Source organism: Carassius auratus, chromosome 30, assembly GCF_003368295.1.
Source record: "Carassius auratus strain Wakin chromosome 30, ASM336829v1, whole genome shotgun sequence".
Classification (NCBI taxonomy): domain Eukaryota; kingdom Metazoa; phylum Chordata; class Actinopteri; order Cypriniformes; family Cyprinidae; genus Carassius; species Carassius auratus.
The window spans coordinates 12,500,871-12,517,946 of record NC_039272.1 but is presented as its reverse complement, the minus strand read 5'-3'; the positions used below and the strand labels follow the sequence as shown (position 1 = coordinate 12,517,946).

Sequence of the window (17,076 nt, the reverse complement as noted above, 5' to 3'; positions counted from 1 at the left end):
ATACCCCTAACTGCTCCCCGGGTGCCGCAGTAAAAATGTCTGTTCACGCTACAGTGTGTGTGTTCACTACTCACTGCTGTGTGTGTGTGTGTTTGTGTGCACTACACTTGAATGAGTTAAATGTAGTGAACAAATTCAGAGTATGGCACCATTCTTGGCCACATATCACATCACTCACTCATTTAAATATGCAGATCATTAAAGAATATTCTCTTTTTTTTAACAGCTGACTGCCTGTGAAAAAGAAGAAATGGAATTTTAAATCACAAAGATGTTTGATATTCAATTGTAGTGTATTTAATTTCATATTCAATAGAGTTTGGAAAGAAATAAAACCTTGCCAATGGTGCACTATGTAAATATGCAAATGTATGCAAATATGCAAGGATTCTGTTCAGTTACTTCTAGATGTCTCACTGTCTCATTACATTTGATTCGTTTTGAAATATTGTGATTTGCACGCTATTTAAAACAATAATTGCTGCTTTTATCTCTAACTAATCAAATGTCTATACAAGATGTCTGTTGTTATGGACGGCAAGTAAGTTCTGTTCAGTTTATTTACTCCTGTAAAATATTTTGTTTGAAAACATGTCAAGTGGTACAGTACAGAGCATTCATTTGTTTCTTGTTTTTCTCATGTGCATAACAGCAATTATTTTCATCTGTACACATTTTTTGTCCTTTCTGTTTTCAATAAAGTTTTGTATTTTAAGTTTTACATCTGTTTTTAAAAGTATTGCTAAGGCTGTAGTAGAATATTTAAAGTGTAAAGTTTGTTTTTCTTTTATTAATACAGAGCTAAGATAAATGTTGAGGGTCATTTAAATTTAAGTAAATTGCATTTAAGTAAATTACATTTGAATTTAAATAAATAAAATATTAATGTCTTATATGAGATAATACTATAATAAATCAAATACATTTTTCGGTTTACGAATAATAGTGAACTGAGTAAAAAAAAATTATACATTAGCTCCCTCTGGTGGATGTCTTTTATATAACAAGACAAGAAGAAGAAGTCGTCCAATTTCGGTAATGTTACGGAAACATACGATGAATCTTTCGGTCTCGTTCGGAACGTCACGGAAATACACGATCGGTAATCACTCCGTGACAAAAAGGCTAATAACTAAATTACCAAGACGTGTGAACGCCGATTGGTCACCACGAGATTCATCACCACACTCCTGCCCTGACTGCATTCGCTGAACCAGCAACGACATTCACAAGCATCAACTGAGGTTGTGATGTAGAAAAACTTTCTGAGGATATTTCGAAAGGTTAAACAGAAAGGTATGTGACTTACATCTTAGTAAACTTTATATTCTGTCATTGACAGCGGTGCACCTGCTACATGTAATGACTTTTGCACCTGCGTTATATTTTGACTGCATTGCGCTTCTCCGAGTTTGGAGTGTATTTATGACGTCTTCATATATCTTCTGCTTTTTTGTCATCTGGAATAACGCACATTCTGCAACCATAAACCTAACGGAAATAAGTAGGCTATTTTATTTAGGTTTTCTAAATGCTCTGACGAGGAAGATTAAATGGTCATATTAACACATTATTTTTGTTATTAGCTGTATTCATAAAATGCAAATACGTGATATTCTTATTTTGATGACAACGAATGATTCTGTCTTCAGCAGCTTTTTACATCTACATCCAACACCACCTACTCACTCTTGCTCAGAAATACACACAGGTCTGTACTGGTTTAATTCGCTTAAAGGATCAGTGTGCTTTCGAGAGATCTGCACCTTGTGCTCGTTCACGTGGTGTGTGTGTGTGTGTGTGTATCTGTCAGGGGCTCTTTAATCTGTCCCTGTTCCCGACCTGACACGTGGTGTGACGATGCCAACACTCCACCAGGCTGAAAACAAGTCAAGTGATTAATTTGATTGATTAATAGTTCTAAAACTTTACAGATAGATGGAGTGGCTGCTTGTGTGTCCTAGTGGTTGATAGGATGTTGCAATCCAGTTTAGTGAGTGCTCTGAATTGTTTCTAGGGTGCTGCTGATGTCTTGTAGGGTACAAAGCAAAAATAAATGTATTGTTTATTTAAATATTTGTATTTAAACGGTCAAATGATATGTTATTGAATCCTATTCTATTTTCCATTATGTTATATAAAAAAACAAAGCTTATTACTGTAGGTCAATTCAGGCCAAAGGTTTGATCCAAGTTTGGTGGATGTAACTCTAGTCTGACAGTTTGGGTTTTCAGAATAATAAGTTTAAACACACCACCAGTTTTTTTTTTTCCAGCCACCAAAACCGTGTGCACTTACTTTAAGGTATTGCTGATCAGTAATGTAGTCAGTGTATGTGGTTTGTGATCTATATGGCAGTGCATTTTTCTCAGTGCACCATGTACAGTATATGAACAAACTTTTGTGTCCTTCATTAGTCATGATGTTCATTCATCTGTGTAAGTCAGCAGTTTTATTTGATCATAAATGGATGAGAGTGAGCTAATTGGAGCCTAAATAAAACATTGCACACCAGAAGAACATTTAGTTCAGAGTATAGCAGATCATTAATAAAAGCTTATCGGAGTCCTGTCATGTCAACAAGTAGTTAATCATACAAAAATGCAAGTAAGCTGAAGTAGTGTCTTTGGTGACATTGCACTGCTGTAACAAACAGAAAGCAAGTGTTTGCGCACCAAATTAACATAAAATTAAAGAATTTACATATTTCATAGTATTGTATGCGTGATTTCCTAGGGTTTTGTGACCTGGTGTCAATCCATTTTTATCAGTGCATAATGTACAAATATATTTATAGGAGACCCATTGTTTTCATCTGTCTTATTGTCTAAAAACAGGAAATAAACTCCAGTTAATCTGTAAACATATTAAAACAAAGAAATATTTACATAAAATGAAGAAGACACATTTATTACAAAGCTCTGCATCTCAAATAGATGAAAATAAAAATGAGAAAAAATGCTTAAAATGACCTAATTTGATAATGGCGGTTTCATAAATATCAATAACAACTTCCATGTTATCATGTAGTTTTTTTTCTCTTCTTCACAAAATAAGAATGAAGATTTAGCTTATTATATATGTGTTAGTTTTAATGTACATATCAAAATAACAACAGCTGTCAAAAGTCAAACGTTTTGGTTCTAATCCATTTAATGTAATAAATAAAAACTAACTTTAAAAAAATCTGTAATTTTCTGTTCATCAGGGTCCTAAGATCTTATTTTTTCTTCTCACTGGCCACAAATTTAACCTAGAGGTCTGGATTAGTCATAAAATAATGTCCTCAGAATCATTCATACATGTGAATTTTTTTTTTATTATGGCCTGTCATTGTGGCAGTGTGGAAAAAACGAGCATTTTGTGTTTATTTTCTTTAAAATGTAATTATTAAATCTCAGATTGTCATGATGTCATGTAATTAATAAAGTTTAATTCATTTAAAAATAATGCGAAATGGAAGTTTTCACTGGTGGCCTAGACATTTGGGCTGTAAGTGTATTGTAAGCTGCTTTTACTGTAAATATTTTCTCATTGGTGTGTGAAGATTTGGGACTGGAATGAGGAATTGAGTGTCGAGGTGTTCTGGCAGGTTGTGTGGGTGTGCTGGAGAAATGTTGAGAAGACATGCTGATTTGGCACAATTACATCCCATTCTGTCCCTGAGCGTCCATTAAAAGTGCTCTCACTGCTTCCTGGGGTCTCTCTGGACCTGAACCCACTGTTGTAACGAGCCGACCGGAGCAGAGCCGCAGAGCGAACAAAAAATAATGCAATGTTGCAGGTTGAGTTTGCTGAGATTTTGAGAGTAAGGCTTTTTACTAAAACCCTTCCCATCTTTCACAGCTGTTACACTGTCTTAAACCTTCTCTATTTTTGTATTTTTTTTGCAGTTTTCTAATAGGGTCACATCAGCCTGTCCAGAATGATGAAAGATTGCCTTCAGTTCCTCACTGAGCCAGCCAAGAAGCTGAAGTTTCGTCTGAAGGTACAGTGGGTCAGTCATTCATTCATTCATTCGTTTGTTGCATCACAGGATTAGTTTTTCCAGTAATTCAGGGAAACTCATTATATTACGGTGTTTTTTTCGGTAACCGCCAATTTTGTTATATATTAAGTAATTGTGTTTATTTGGCATAGGCTACATAAAACGCTAGCTATGAACTATGAACTTCAACTACTGACACTTTTATGTCTGATGAGTTGATTTTGTTCAAAACTAACTTCATCATTTAAACCAAAACCAACAATATTTCCCACTGATAAGGTAGTGTAATTGTTTATCAGTGAGACAATATGAATGAGACATGTGGCATATGAGGAAAATAAGGAAATTAAGATAAATATCACTTGTGTGCAGAATGTATATTTTATGTCTATTTTATACCAAATATGTGACCCTGGACCACACAACCAGTCTTGTGACTGGGGTATATTTTTTAGCAATAGCCAAAAATACATTGTGTATGTCAAAATGATCCATTTTTCTTTTATGCCAAAAATCATTGGGCTTTTAAGTGAAGATCATGTTCAATGAAGATATTTTGTAAATTTCTTACCGTAAATATAGCAATCAGTAATATGCATTGCTAAGAACTTAATTTGGGCAACTTTAGATATTCTTAGATATTTTCTCAGTATTTAGATTTTTTTGCACCCTCAGATTCCAGATTTTCAAATAGTTGTATCTTGACCAAATATTGTCCTATCATAACAAACCATAAATCAATGGAAAGCTTATTTATTCAGTAAAATAAAAATGTGAATGTATCCTTATGACTGGTTTTGTGGTCCAGGGTCTCATATAATTATTTACAGTCAAGCCAAAATTGTCAAAACATATAATTGTGAAAATATGATTTAATTATTTAATACGATACAGTAATCATTTGTATTTAGAATAAACTACTTAAATTGTGAGGCACAATTACAGGCTTTTTTGTTCAATGAATTGACTTCTGTGAAAACTAGTTTAGTTGTGACATCATTTTCATCACAACAGTTTTTCCTGCTACTAAAATGAAATGTAAGCTGTGGAGTGTGCGGAAAAAGGGAAAATTAAGAAAAATATATTTTGTGTATTTCAACATTTTTATCCTTTTATAATTTAATTTTGAATATAATCCGTTCCAGTCAAGCTGTAACTGTTAAAACTTGTGTAAAAAGTGTACAAATGTTGTTTAAATATTTGTTTAATATGAAAATATTCTTTAATGGTGTATTTAGGATATAAAATTAGTCAGCAGTTATAATACAGTCCATAATGTAACAATGCAACATTTGAGATGTGGTGATGACTTTAAGAAAAAAAAAAATTGAATATAGCATTTAGAAATGAAGCCATTATATATTCCTTGGTGGAGCTTCAGTTACTCCATTGATTTCCCACTGTCTGTGCAGGAGACACGGAAGAGAGTGAAACATGTAAAGAAAGAGCCATTAACAGAGAGTCAGCTGTTTATAATGGAGCTCGCGCGAGAACTCAACAGGATCTGTCAGGTAAGACAAATATATTGTTGTATTGTACCTGTACCTGGCCTAGCTGTCTAGAAAGAAAGAAATCCACTACCATCAACTACCGTATTTTTCGGACTATACAGTAAGTCGCACCTGAGTATAAGTCGCATCAGTCCAAAAATACGTCATGATGAGGAAAAAAACATATATAAGTCGCACTGGACTATAAGTCGCATTTATTTAGAACCAAGAACCAAGAGAAAACATTACCGTCTCCAGCCACGAGAGGGCGCTCTATGTCTTCAGTGTAGACTACAGGAGCACTGAGCAGCATCTCTGGCAGCATAGAGCGCCCTCTCGCGGCTGTAGATGGTAATGTTTTATGTTAGTTCATTTCGATTGGTTCATGTCAAATTAATTTTGATAATGACTATAAGTCTCAGGACCAACCAAACTATGAAAAAAGTGTGACTTATAGTCTGGGAAATACAGAACATTTCTACACACATTTGCAAACTCTCTTTATCCCTGTTGGAGGCGCTCATGCTGCTGATGTCTTTCAGAGGTCCTATATTCTGGCTCACATCTGGACCGGAGAGGATGTATGGCCTCCACATGCCTGTCGAGAGTTCATTTTGGAGACCGCCAACATCCTGGAGATGAAGGTTAGAAGCTGAGTTTAAATGAATCACAGGCAACTGAACTGTACTTTAACAAATTCAACACGTTTACTCGTCCTGTTTATCTTGTAAGCTGCTTCATCAAGACTAAAATAGAATTTTCTGGAAAAAGATGATTATTCTGGGAAGAAAATTATAATAAAATATAAATGTCATATGATATGTGTATGTGTAACAATTTATGTGTAATTCATACTGAAAAATGAAATTATTCATATTTATATGCAAACATGATAAAGCATTCAAATTCAAGGAAATTCATTTGAATTCTTCTTCTTAGTTTGGAAATGTAAAAAGCATTCTCAGTTCATTTCTGAACGATGCACACTCCTGTTCCTCAGTGAATATAGTCCGCTTCCTGTATTCATTTAGCTGCGTCCTACAGGAGACACACTCTGTTTCTCAGGATCTGAATGGCTTTAATTACAGGCTGATGTTGGTTGGTTAGAGGCGTGTTTATATTTAGAAAAAAATCCTGCTTTAGACACAAACTGCCCCCAGTCCCCATAGTAACCAGCTAGTCTGTTTCTATCAGGCTGACAGACTGACAGCTCCGGTAGCTTGAGGGTTTGCAATTCTGTCATTTTTTTTTTTAAAGGATCAAGCTTTAATCATGGTTTGTTTAGTATAGTATAGTCCACAGTACTTTTGTGTCCTTGAGCTGTAGTTCACTCCATGGTGTCCACCTCGCGGATTTAGTGTACTTTAAAAAAAGCTTGTTGTCAGCACATTGCATCTGAGAAATCAAAGTAATTGATTTTTTCAGACACAGGCTGTTTATTAAAAAGGTTACTGCGTCATGAATGTCAGCTCAAGGGGCTGAAGTTATTGAGGAAATTTTCACAGTAACTGATATTGAATCAAAAATACTGTATGTTGCAAAATTTGTACAGTTTTGAGGGACTTGGATCAGAATGTCTCTATGTGTGGTTATGTCATATAGATGATACAGACATTCAGCTGGCCAGATGTAGTTTATATTCATTCCAAAGCCATGACTAGAGATTTCAATATTCAAAAGCACCATAAAAATATCATAAAATACATAACTTGCATGCTATATTCCAAGTTGTCTGTTTTGTTTTGTGTTTTTTTCAATATGAAGGAAAATATTGAGAAGCCCATGCAAGTTCATGCTGATCTGCATCCGGAAAAGCAGGACTGGAAGAGTCATTTACTGAGCATGCTGGAGCAGGGAGGAGAATATGACATGGGCCCGTACAAAAGGATCATTATGGACTGGACACGAGCACAGCGCAACAGACACCCGGTGAGGAAGATCCAGAAAGTCCTAATCTGCATATTCACTACAAAAACTGACTTCATGAGGTGCACTTTAGGATGTTTTTCAAACCGTATTGAAAATGTTCATTATGTAAGATGTAAAAAATTGTTTACATGTCACAATATATATTTCTATATATATATATAATATTAGGGCTGTCAAAATTAACACATTAACGCAAATTAATTTTAATGGCACTAATTTTATTAATGCGTGATTTAATGCAGCACACATTTTCTGTTTCTTGAACATCACCAACATCCCTATCCCCTTGGAGCTGTGACTTTGGAGTGAGCAGGGCACGTGCACGGCATAAAAAAATATGCATTTTATATTGTAAAAAGTTTTATATATTTGTTTTTATATATTATATATCATATTTTACTAACTTTTTCAGATATAAAATGTATGTTTATTTGCAACCGTTTTGCTAACAAAAATAAAAAGACATTTATGTCAGTAAAACAGCGACATCTGGTGACGCACACCATGCTGCTTTGTCACGGGAACATCCCAGCTGAAGATGATGAGGAAATGGTCACTCTCTTTGCCAAGTGTATTCTAAACGACTACATAATGGCACACAAGTGCCCTGTTCACTCCAAAGTCACCGCTCCAAGGGGATGGCGATGATCACTTCCATTTAGAATTTGTAAATACATGTATGTTTGTGTGTGTGTGTCTTGTGTATATATATATATATAAGAACATATTAATGCCTTATTCTTCTTGACCTTATTCTATGTCCCTAATCTTACCCAACACCTAAACCTAACAACTACCTTACTAACTATTAATAAGCAACAAATTAAGAATGTATTGAAAGAAATGTCATAGTTAATAGTTAACAAGTGTTACCTATTTTAAACATTGCCATATATAAATATAATAATATAAAAGTCTACAAAACTAATTTCAGTCATTTAAGCATAAGCCAGATCAAAAGGTATGTATAATAAAATAATCAAACTTTTGTCTGATATTATATAGGCTTCTATAGAGAAAATATGTTTATATCCATAAATCCATTACATTGTCTGGAGTAATTGGTTTGTAAGTTAAATATCAGTCCATGCTGGTAATGAAGCATCATACTCTCTCTTTGGATCTTAGTCTCGGGTTGCTTCTCTGATTAAGAATTAAGATATTAACCTTGCTATGATCCTCTTGTCAGACCGGGTTGATTACAAACAACCTCACGGACTGAACTGAGAGAGTCCTGCACAGCCTGCTAAGCTGTACAAATTAGACTTACCATTGATTTCTATTTTTTTTTTATTTCAAATAATGACAGTTTTTCCCAAACACTTGTAGCTTACTGCATACTACATGGTGTACACTAAATTCTACCAGGGTTTCTGCAGGTCTTGAAAGGTTCTTTATGGGATGGTTCACCCCAAAAAAAAATCTGTCGTCATTTACTCACCCTCCTGTTGTTTCTAGCCTGTATGAGTTTCTTTCTTCTGTTGAACACAAAAGAAGATATTTTGAAGAATGTGGGTAACCTTTTTTTTCATACTATGAAAGTCGATAACTACCAGCAACTGTTTTTTTTAATTTGCATTGATGGTTCAATGAAGAAACTGTAAAATTCATAGAACCTTTTCATTGCACAGAATATATTATTAAAATGTCCTTCACACTAAGAAAAAATGTATCTTGTAGAAAATGTTCTTTGGGAAACCAAAAATTGTTCTTTCAATGACACCGCTGCGAAACCTTTGATTTTAAGAGTATATGCATTATGCAACAAGACCTGAATAAATGCATTTGCTCTTTCATATACAAAATTATTAAACAATCCAAACTCGCATCATGGTTGAGGCAGATGATTTAGCTGCTGTGTTAACACTCTTCAGGGAGGTCAGCCTTCAAATGGCTAGCTATTAGCTGTCACACATTAACCTGGATACGAGAAAGCATTTAAACATCGATAAAATTACACACATTTTAAGTCTATAGGGACATGCATCCTTTCAATATAGCATTACCTTTCTCATGCCTAATCAATAATTCATACCTTTCTCAGAGTCCTTTTTATTTTCTTAGGAGTAATTTGTGTGTAACTCAATACAAGTTAATACTTTTAATGAAGTATCATCTCTCTCTCTCTCTCTCTCTCTCTCTCATTACAAGCAACTCAACTGACCTGCCTTAGTCACATGCATAAACACAAATGAATGTTTTTGCAAACTTTGAACGTGGTTGTTTCCAAAGTGTGTTATAAAAATCTATGTTTTCTTCTGGTGTCTCTCTCTCAGCATGGTATCTGGCCGGGTGAGGCGGTGCTGATGATGTTGGATGACGTGGAGCTGCAGTGGAAGCGGGGTCACCTGTCACACCTGCAGTCTGCCTTGGAGATGCTCATAGGGGTCGTGCTTGGGGAACATCTGGACAAGGTGTGATGCCTCTAGAAACACACACAACATTCAAAGACTTTCCATAAATTCAAAATAAAAGTAAATGTTTAGTTTATTTAATAACCAGCACCACTGACATTAAGCACACCCTGTTTTTGTAGGAGCTCATTCCAAGACTGTGGCTGGTACAAAAACAAAAGACCCAGAAGATCGGTGAGAAGGCAATGACATTAATGTCCCAGAATTGATTCTGAAGTATAGTTAAGTACAGATGCTATAAGTGATTTCTGCTCCACTAGTGACTTCAAGTGGAATTTCGAAAACAATTAGCAGATTGTCTGGTATTTTCTTGAATAGATTTTATACGTATATATTCCAAAGATCACATATAGCAGTTTTATTAGTTTAGACATGAAGTTGTTTATGATCTGTGTGTCCCGGATGGGCTTTCTGATAATCTCTCTTTTTCTCTCTGATTTTCGTTAGATTGCACTGGCTACATTCCACACATAGGTGAGAGATTGTAGGTTCATTAATCAAATAATTAATAAATGCATGGACATTCAGCAGCTGTAGGCATCAAAGCTGTTAATGCAATAGTTTATTTCTATTATTTATATAGTTACACAGAAATGTTGCTTTTCTTTTCAGTATGGAACTGGATATGTGATGCTACAGGTATGTGTCACCGTGTGTGTGTATGTATGTGTGTATATATATATATATATATATATATATGTGTATATAATTACAAACACACACTGTATATACACTCATTAAAATGTTTGATCAAAAATACAGTATTTTTATTAAAATATTTGTAATATTTATTTGAATATATTGTCAAATGTAATTTATTTCTGTGATGCAAAGCTGAATTTTTGTCATTACTCTAGTCTTCAGTACATGATCCTTCGGAAATATTGCATACTGTATCTGTGAGTGGCAAAAATATGTGAACATCTAGTTTTGTTTTTTTCCATATTAGCTGTTAATTTGAAGTTGAAATTCGAGTCCATCTGTTGAGAGGTGTTTTCAGTCAGTGAGAGGACTATCGGGTGTCAGTGCCTGCCCTGTTTTATTTCGAGAACAGGGATCTATCAAAGTCTGATCATGTTTGTGCAAGTGAATCATGGCACAAAGAAATTAGATCTCTGAAGACCTCAGAAAGAGAGTAGCTCATCAGGCTAGAAAAGGTTACAAAACCATCTCTAAAGAGTTTGTACTCTTTAGAAAAAATGGAGGAGTGGTCAGCCAACAAAGATCACTCCAAAAGCAAGCCGTGTAATAGTCTGCGAGGTTGCATTGGACCCCAGAGTAACTTTTAAATAACTAAAGGCCTTTTTCTCACTTGTAATATCATGAGTCCACCATAAGGAGAACCATGGATGAGACCAAAATAGAATTTTTTGTTTTAAATGAAAGCGTTATGTTTGGAGAAAGGAAAATAACCTTTTCCCATCTTTGAATCATGGTGGTGGTAATATCATGGTTTGAACCTGTCTTGCTGTGTCTGGGCCAGGAAGGATTTCCATCATTGATGGAATAATGAATTCTGAATTATATCTGCAAATTCTAAAGGAAAATGTCAGGACACGAGTCTCAAGAGAAAGTGGGTCATGCTGCAAGACAACTATCTTAAGCACACAAGTTTATATATATAAATATATATATATATATATATATATATATATATATATATATATATATATATATATATATATATATATATATATATATATATATATAATTCATTTTCTTGAAAATCTTCCATGATGCACCTAAAGACTTAAATCTAACTGTACTACCCTTTTTTACAGTGGAGGTGACTTTTGACCCAGAGACGGCCAACCCTGCTCTGGTTCTGTCTGAGGACTGCAAGCGCATGCAGTGCGGTCTGGAGCGGCGAGAGGTTCCCTGCAGTCTGAGGCGCTTTGACGGCTGGTGGTGCTGTCTCGGCTCTGAGGGCTTCTCGTCAGGACGCCGGTACTGGGAAGTAGAAGTGGGCGACCGTGATTGGCGTCTTGGGGTGGCAAAAGAATCAGCTCTCTGCAAAGGCTACAGACCGCTCAACACTCAGAGTGGATACCTCACCCTCAGGCTGGAGCGGGGCTCCGAGCTCAAGGCCCTGACCATACCGCCCACACCCCTGCCCCAGTCGCTCATCCCGCAGAGGGTGGGTGTTTATCTGGACTATGAGGAGGGGCAGCTATCCTTCTATGACACCCAGAAGCGTGCACACATTTACACATACAGCGAGAGGTTCACAGAGAAGCTTTACCCAGTGTTTGGGACAGTGGAGATGGTGCGCGAGATGGTGCTCAGGCCTTCAGACCTGAGGGAGCGATGTCTCTGTAAGGGGCAATGCCTGTTCTGCTAATGTAGGTAATGATTGCACAATCCTCACACAAATGGATATGAAGAAATTACAAACACCATAAAACATTCATACAGTAATTGATCAATGCTTACCAAAAATAGAAGTGCATAAAGTGATTTCTGCACCACTAGCAACACAAAGGAATTGAAAAAAATACTGTTGTTAAACAGTCTGCGGTTGGTCAGACAAACAGATAGTCCCAGAAAGATGTATTTTTGTAGACGACCTTTGACGGTAGCATGACCCTGATTCCCTTGACAGAAACCCAAATTGTTTCTGTGCGAGACCAGTTAGCATGCAGTGTTTTAACTTTTTTTTTGAAGAAATCAACCTCCAAATGGTGTAGTCTATGCATATTAATCTGGGATAGAATTGATTTTAACATTGAAAAAAAAAATCACGTACTTCAGCTATGCTTTTCTATGTGCAGCTACCAAAAAAAGATGCTCAACAATTCTAAGGGCTTGTTTGTTCATACTTATGCATGAGCGCTGGGAGTGTGTTCATGACTTTATCTTCATGCATAAATGCAGATATCTAAGTGCTTTAGTTTAATTGAACCACGGAAAATCTCAAAAGCTCAACGTCATTGTAATATTTCTAAATTATTTGCATTCTGAATTGTGATTTGTTCTTCTTTCGTTACCCATATAATGTCCATTGCCATTATTTTTTAAATAAAATAAAAAAAACAAATTATCCAAAACCAAGGCCTAAAAGTGAAATATTGTTTGGTTGACCTGAATGCACTTTCCCAGTTTTAGCACGTGTTGAATATAATCATGTTGGACTCCGTTTGTTTGTCAGTAACATAAGAAAGCATGTAGAGGGCAGTGTCAGTACATCCTCCTCCAATCATTGTAAAGCATTTCAGTAGCTCATTTCACAGTGCTAAAAAATCTGATTGCACCTAAATCTGTTTCTAATAAACAAAGCTGACACACGATGAGTCAACTGTGGTACGGATGATTTATTGGTAAGGTAAACTAATATTCAGTGAGACTTTTGCATACTACGAATATGATGGTGAAATGCAATTTTTATATAAAACTCAAAAAAAAAAATTGTTCCCAAAACAAAAGTACCATAAAAATGATTGAAGACAGTAAAAATGAAATTACATAGGTGTGAGATTGGTAATCTTTTCTATATTGCCAGTAAGTGTACAAACCTGGCAGACTTTGTCATCTGAAATACAGCCACAGGCCTAAAGTTACAACAGCACATCTTGCAACCAGGCAATAAAAAAACAAACCTCAGTAACATATTTACAATCCTAAGAATCGAATCCATATGTATGCACTCATGTTGCAACATTTTATGCAACCCTTAAGTAAAAAAAATAAAAAATAAAAAAATTGAAGTAGGAGGGAAAATACTCATGAGTTGACGTATACACTCTAAATCAAGAGACACAGCAATATTTGATGTGAAATGCATTTAAGAAAACCTACATGCTCAAAAAACTTGATACATCTTGAAACTTGAAAGCAATGTCAATGATATAAATATCATGATATGATACCTGCTAACTTCAAACCTCGTCAAAATGAATGCAGTTAATCTCAAATGAGCAACAGAGCCGTATCCCATCCCACAAACATCAGTAACATTCCTCGCGAACACTACATAAAACATGATTTAATGCCAAAAGTTTAAACCAACACCTGTTTGGAAGCAATAAGATAACACTAAAAGGTTTAAGTCTTTACATTAAACAAGATATCAAGACTTTGGTCCAACAATCCGAGGAATCCAAGAACTCTGCTGTTCTCATGCTCACATAAACATCATACTATATATTGTACACATTGGTCTGTGAACTTTTTCTAGTTTGATTTGAGCATGTGTTTATACTGCTGCTCTGCCATGTAATTTCAGCTGAAGGCAAAAGGTAGTTCGATTAGGCTCAATAGTACTGTCTCTCCACCTTCTTAGTGACGGTGCTGCTGGACATCACTCCTCTCTGCACCATCTCCATCTGCTGCGTGATAGTGCCGCCCGACATCATCATCATACCTTCTAGAAAAAACACATCAGACGCAGTTTGAAAGTTATAAATATATTTACATAACATAGTATTTTATCTGGAATTTATATCATTTAAAAAGAAATAAATTGGAATGAATATTAGTATCAACTGCTTTCAAGTGTTTTTTATATAGTTTTTTATAACTTTGACACACACAACATGGTATTTTTTTCCAGAAAAGTTAGATAATTGATATAACATCAATATAAATATTTATTTAACATAATAAATTCTATTAAATATTATATTAATTAAATATTATATTAAATACAACTTATTTGTAATTTTTTTAATATTTTATACTTATACAGTATTGTTCAAAATAATAGCAGTACAATGTGACTAACCAGAATAATCAAGGTTTTTAGTATATTTTTTATTGCTACGTGGCAAACAAGTTACCAGTAGGTTCAGTAGATTGTCAGAAAACAAACAAGACCCAGCATTCATGATATGCACGCTCTTAAGGCTGTGCAATTGGGCAATTAGTTGAAAGGGGTGTGTTAAAAAAAATAGCAGTGTCTACCTTTGACTGTACAAACTCAAAACTATTTTGTACAAACATTTTTTTTTTCTGGGATTTAGCAATCCTGTGAATCACTAAACTAATATTTAGTTGTATGACCACAGTTTTTTAAAACTGCTTGACATCTGTGTGGCATGGAGTCAACCAACTTGTGGCACCTCTCAGCTGTTATTCCACTCCATGATTCTTTAACAACATTCCACAATTCATTCACATTTCTTGGTTTTGCTTCAGAAACAGCATTTTTGATATCACCCCACAAGTTCTCAATTGGATTAAGGTCTGGAGATTGGGCTGGCCACTCCATAACATTAATTTTGTTGGTTTGGAACCAAGACTTTGCCCGTTTACTAGTGTGTTTTGGGTCATTGTCTTGTTGAAACAACCATTTCAAGCGCATGTCCTCTTCAGCATAGGGCAACATGACCTCTTCAAGTATTTTAACATATGCAAACTGATCGATGATCCCTGGTATGCGATAAATAGGCCCAACACCATAGTAGGAGAAACATGCCCATATCATGATGCTTGCACCTCCATGCTTCACTGTCTTCACTGTGTACTGTGGCTTGAATTCAGAGTTTGGGGGTCGTCTCACAAACTGGCTGTGGCCCTTGGACCCAAAAAGAACAATTTTACTCTCATCAGTCCACAAAATGTTCCTCCATTTCTCTTTAGGCCAGTTGATGTGTTCTTTGGCAAATTTTAACCTCTTCTGCACATGCCTTTTTTTTTAACAGAGGGACTTTGCGGGGGATTCTTGAAAATAGATTAGCTTCACACAGACGTCTTCTAACTGTCACAGTACTTACAGGTAACTCCAGACTGTCTTTGATCATCCTGGAGGTGATCATTGGCTGAGCCTTTGCCATTCTGGTTATTCTTCTATCCATTTTGATGGTTGTCTTCCGTTTTCTTCCACGTCTCTCTGGTTTTGCTCTCCATTTTAAGGCATTGGAGATCATTTTAGCTGAACAGCCTATCATTTTTTGCACCTCTTTATAGGTTTTCCCCTCTCTAATCAACTTTTTAATCAAAGTACGCTGTTCTTCTGAACAATGTCTTGAACGACCCATTTTCCTCAGCTTTCAAATGCATGTTCAACAAGTGTTGGCTTCATCCTTAAATAGGGGCCACCTGATTCACACCTGTTTCTTCACAAAATTGATGACCTCAGTGATTGAATGCCACACTGCTATTTTTTTGAACACACCCCTTTCAACTAATTCAACTAATTGCCCAATTGCACAGCCTTAAGAGCGTGCATATCATGAATGCTGGGTCTCATTTGTTTTCTGAGAATCTACTGAACCTACTGGTAACTTGTTTGCCACGTAGCAATAAAAAAATATACGAAAAACCTTGATTATTCTGGTTAGTCACATTGTACTGCTATTATTTTGAACAATACTGTATTAGTAAAAAATTCTACTGTGGTCTATTTTACTATAAAATACTCAAATATTAATAATCATTAAGTTTAAGTGATCATTTGAAGATTTTAAATTTTTGTTTTCTGAAAAAAAATGTGGTGAACATTTTGTGGAAAATCACATTATTGCAAAATTAAAACCTTTTGATGGCTATGCTTTTGATATTGAACTTAATTATAGATTTTATTTATTTAATTATTTATTTATTGTTTTATAAAAATGCATGTATTTTACATATCACAACATAAGCATAATGACCTAAAATGAATTATGCTTTGTAAGTTTATATTAAATGTTATAAAATAACTAAATAACTCATTTTTAATTGCATTTAATAAAAATTGTAGTAAAATTTTTATTTTCATATTAACATGTATTTACATGAAGAAAATCTTAATAAAAAAATATAAAAACTTTTAATTTCATTTTTTTTTCTTTTAATGACTGTTCATTTGTTCACAAATTACTGTAATTTGTCTAAATTTAGATTTTTTTTAAATTTGAGAATCGTTTTTTTTTTTCATTACAAAATAAGCATATTTAGACAAAATTTATTATTTGACTATTTTTGTGGGTTTAAACATCATGTGAATTTTGCACAGCCCTGGAAGATACAGTGCGTGTTGGTACCTGAAGGCACAAAAGGTTCTGAGAACATGTTGTGTGAAGTAATCTCTGTTGGTAGGCTGAACACCTCTCTCTCTGTTGGTAGGCTGAACACCTCTCTCTGTGTTGGTAGGCTGAACACCTCTCTCTTTGTGACTGAATTACTGTTGTACTGTGACATGGAGCCTGAGGAGGATGACAAAAGAAAAAGATGATCCAAAAACAAAAAGTTTCAAACAAAAAACTGTATCATCAGCAATTTTCCTAAAAAACAAAAAACAAACATAATATTCAACAGGAAATAATACAGGGCAAGA

At 35.0% G+C, this 17,076-nt stretch overlaps 2 protein-coding genes across 7 annotated transcripts in view; one reads left to right on the top strand and one right to left on the bottom strand.

Moving 5' to 3' along the window:
* The first annotated feature begins 1,126 nt into the window (after positions 1 to 1,126).
* On the top strand, positions 1,127 to 13,226 carry LOC113049238 (butyrophilin subfamily 2 member A2-like). Of its 6 annotated transcripts, none has more exons than XM_026211409.1 (12): positions 1,127 to 1,296; positions 1,656 to 1,711; positions 3,593 to 3,808; positions 3,894 to 3,997; positions 5,401 to 5,499; positions 6,021 to 6,122; positions 7,243 to 7,407; positions 9,684 to 9,821; positions 9,944 to 9,995; positions 10,269 to 10,295; positions 10,434 to 10,460; positions 11,603 to 13,226. In XM_026211409.1, exons 4-12 carry the CDS (start codon positions 3,926 to 3,928, stop codon positions 12,160 to 12,162), a joined length of 1,242 nt encoding a protein of 413 aa, XP_026067194.1. In that variant the 5' UTR covers positions 1,127 to 1,296; positions 1,656 to 1,711; positions 3,593 to 3,808; positions 3,894 to 3,925; the 3' UTR covers positions 12,163 to 13,226. The 6 variants fall into 6 exon arrangements, with proteins under 6 accessions (XP_026067194.1, XP_026067193.1, XP_026067191.1 ...); XM_026211408.1 differs by having other exon boundaries at positions 1,653 to 1,711; XM_026211406.1 differs by lacking the exon at positions 1,656 to 1,711.
* A 147-nt stretch (positions 13,227 to 13,373) lies between these two features.
* Positions 13,374 to 17,076, bottom strand: part of LOC113049241 (integrin beta-4-like) — a 32,124-nt gene continuing 28,421 nt past the window's right edge. Inside the window, exons 40-41 of the mRNA XM_026211412.1 lie at positions 16,784 to 16,945; positions 13,374 to 14,184 (exon numbers count right to left, since the gene is read on the bottom strand). Of these exons, the coding sequence (XP_026067197.1) occupies positions 14,072 to 14,184; positions 16,784 to 16,945 (275 nt within the window). The 3' untranslated portion in view covers positions 13,374 to 14,071. The remainder of the gene's footprint in view (positions 14,185 to 16,783; positions 16,946 to 17,076) is intronic.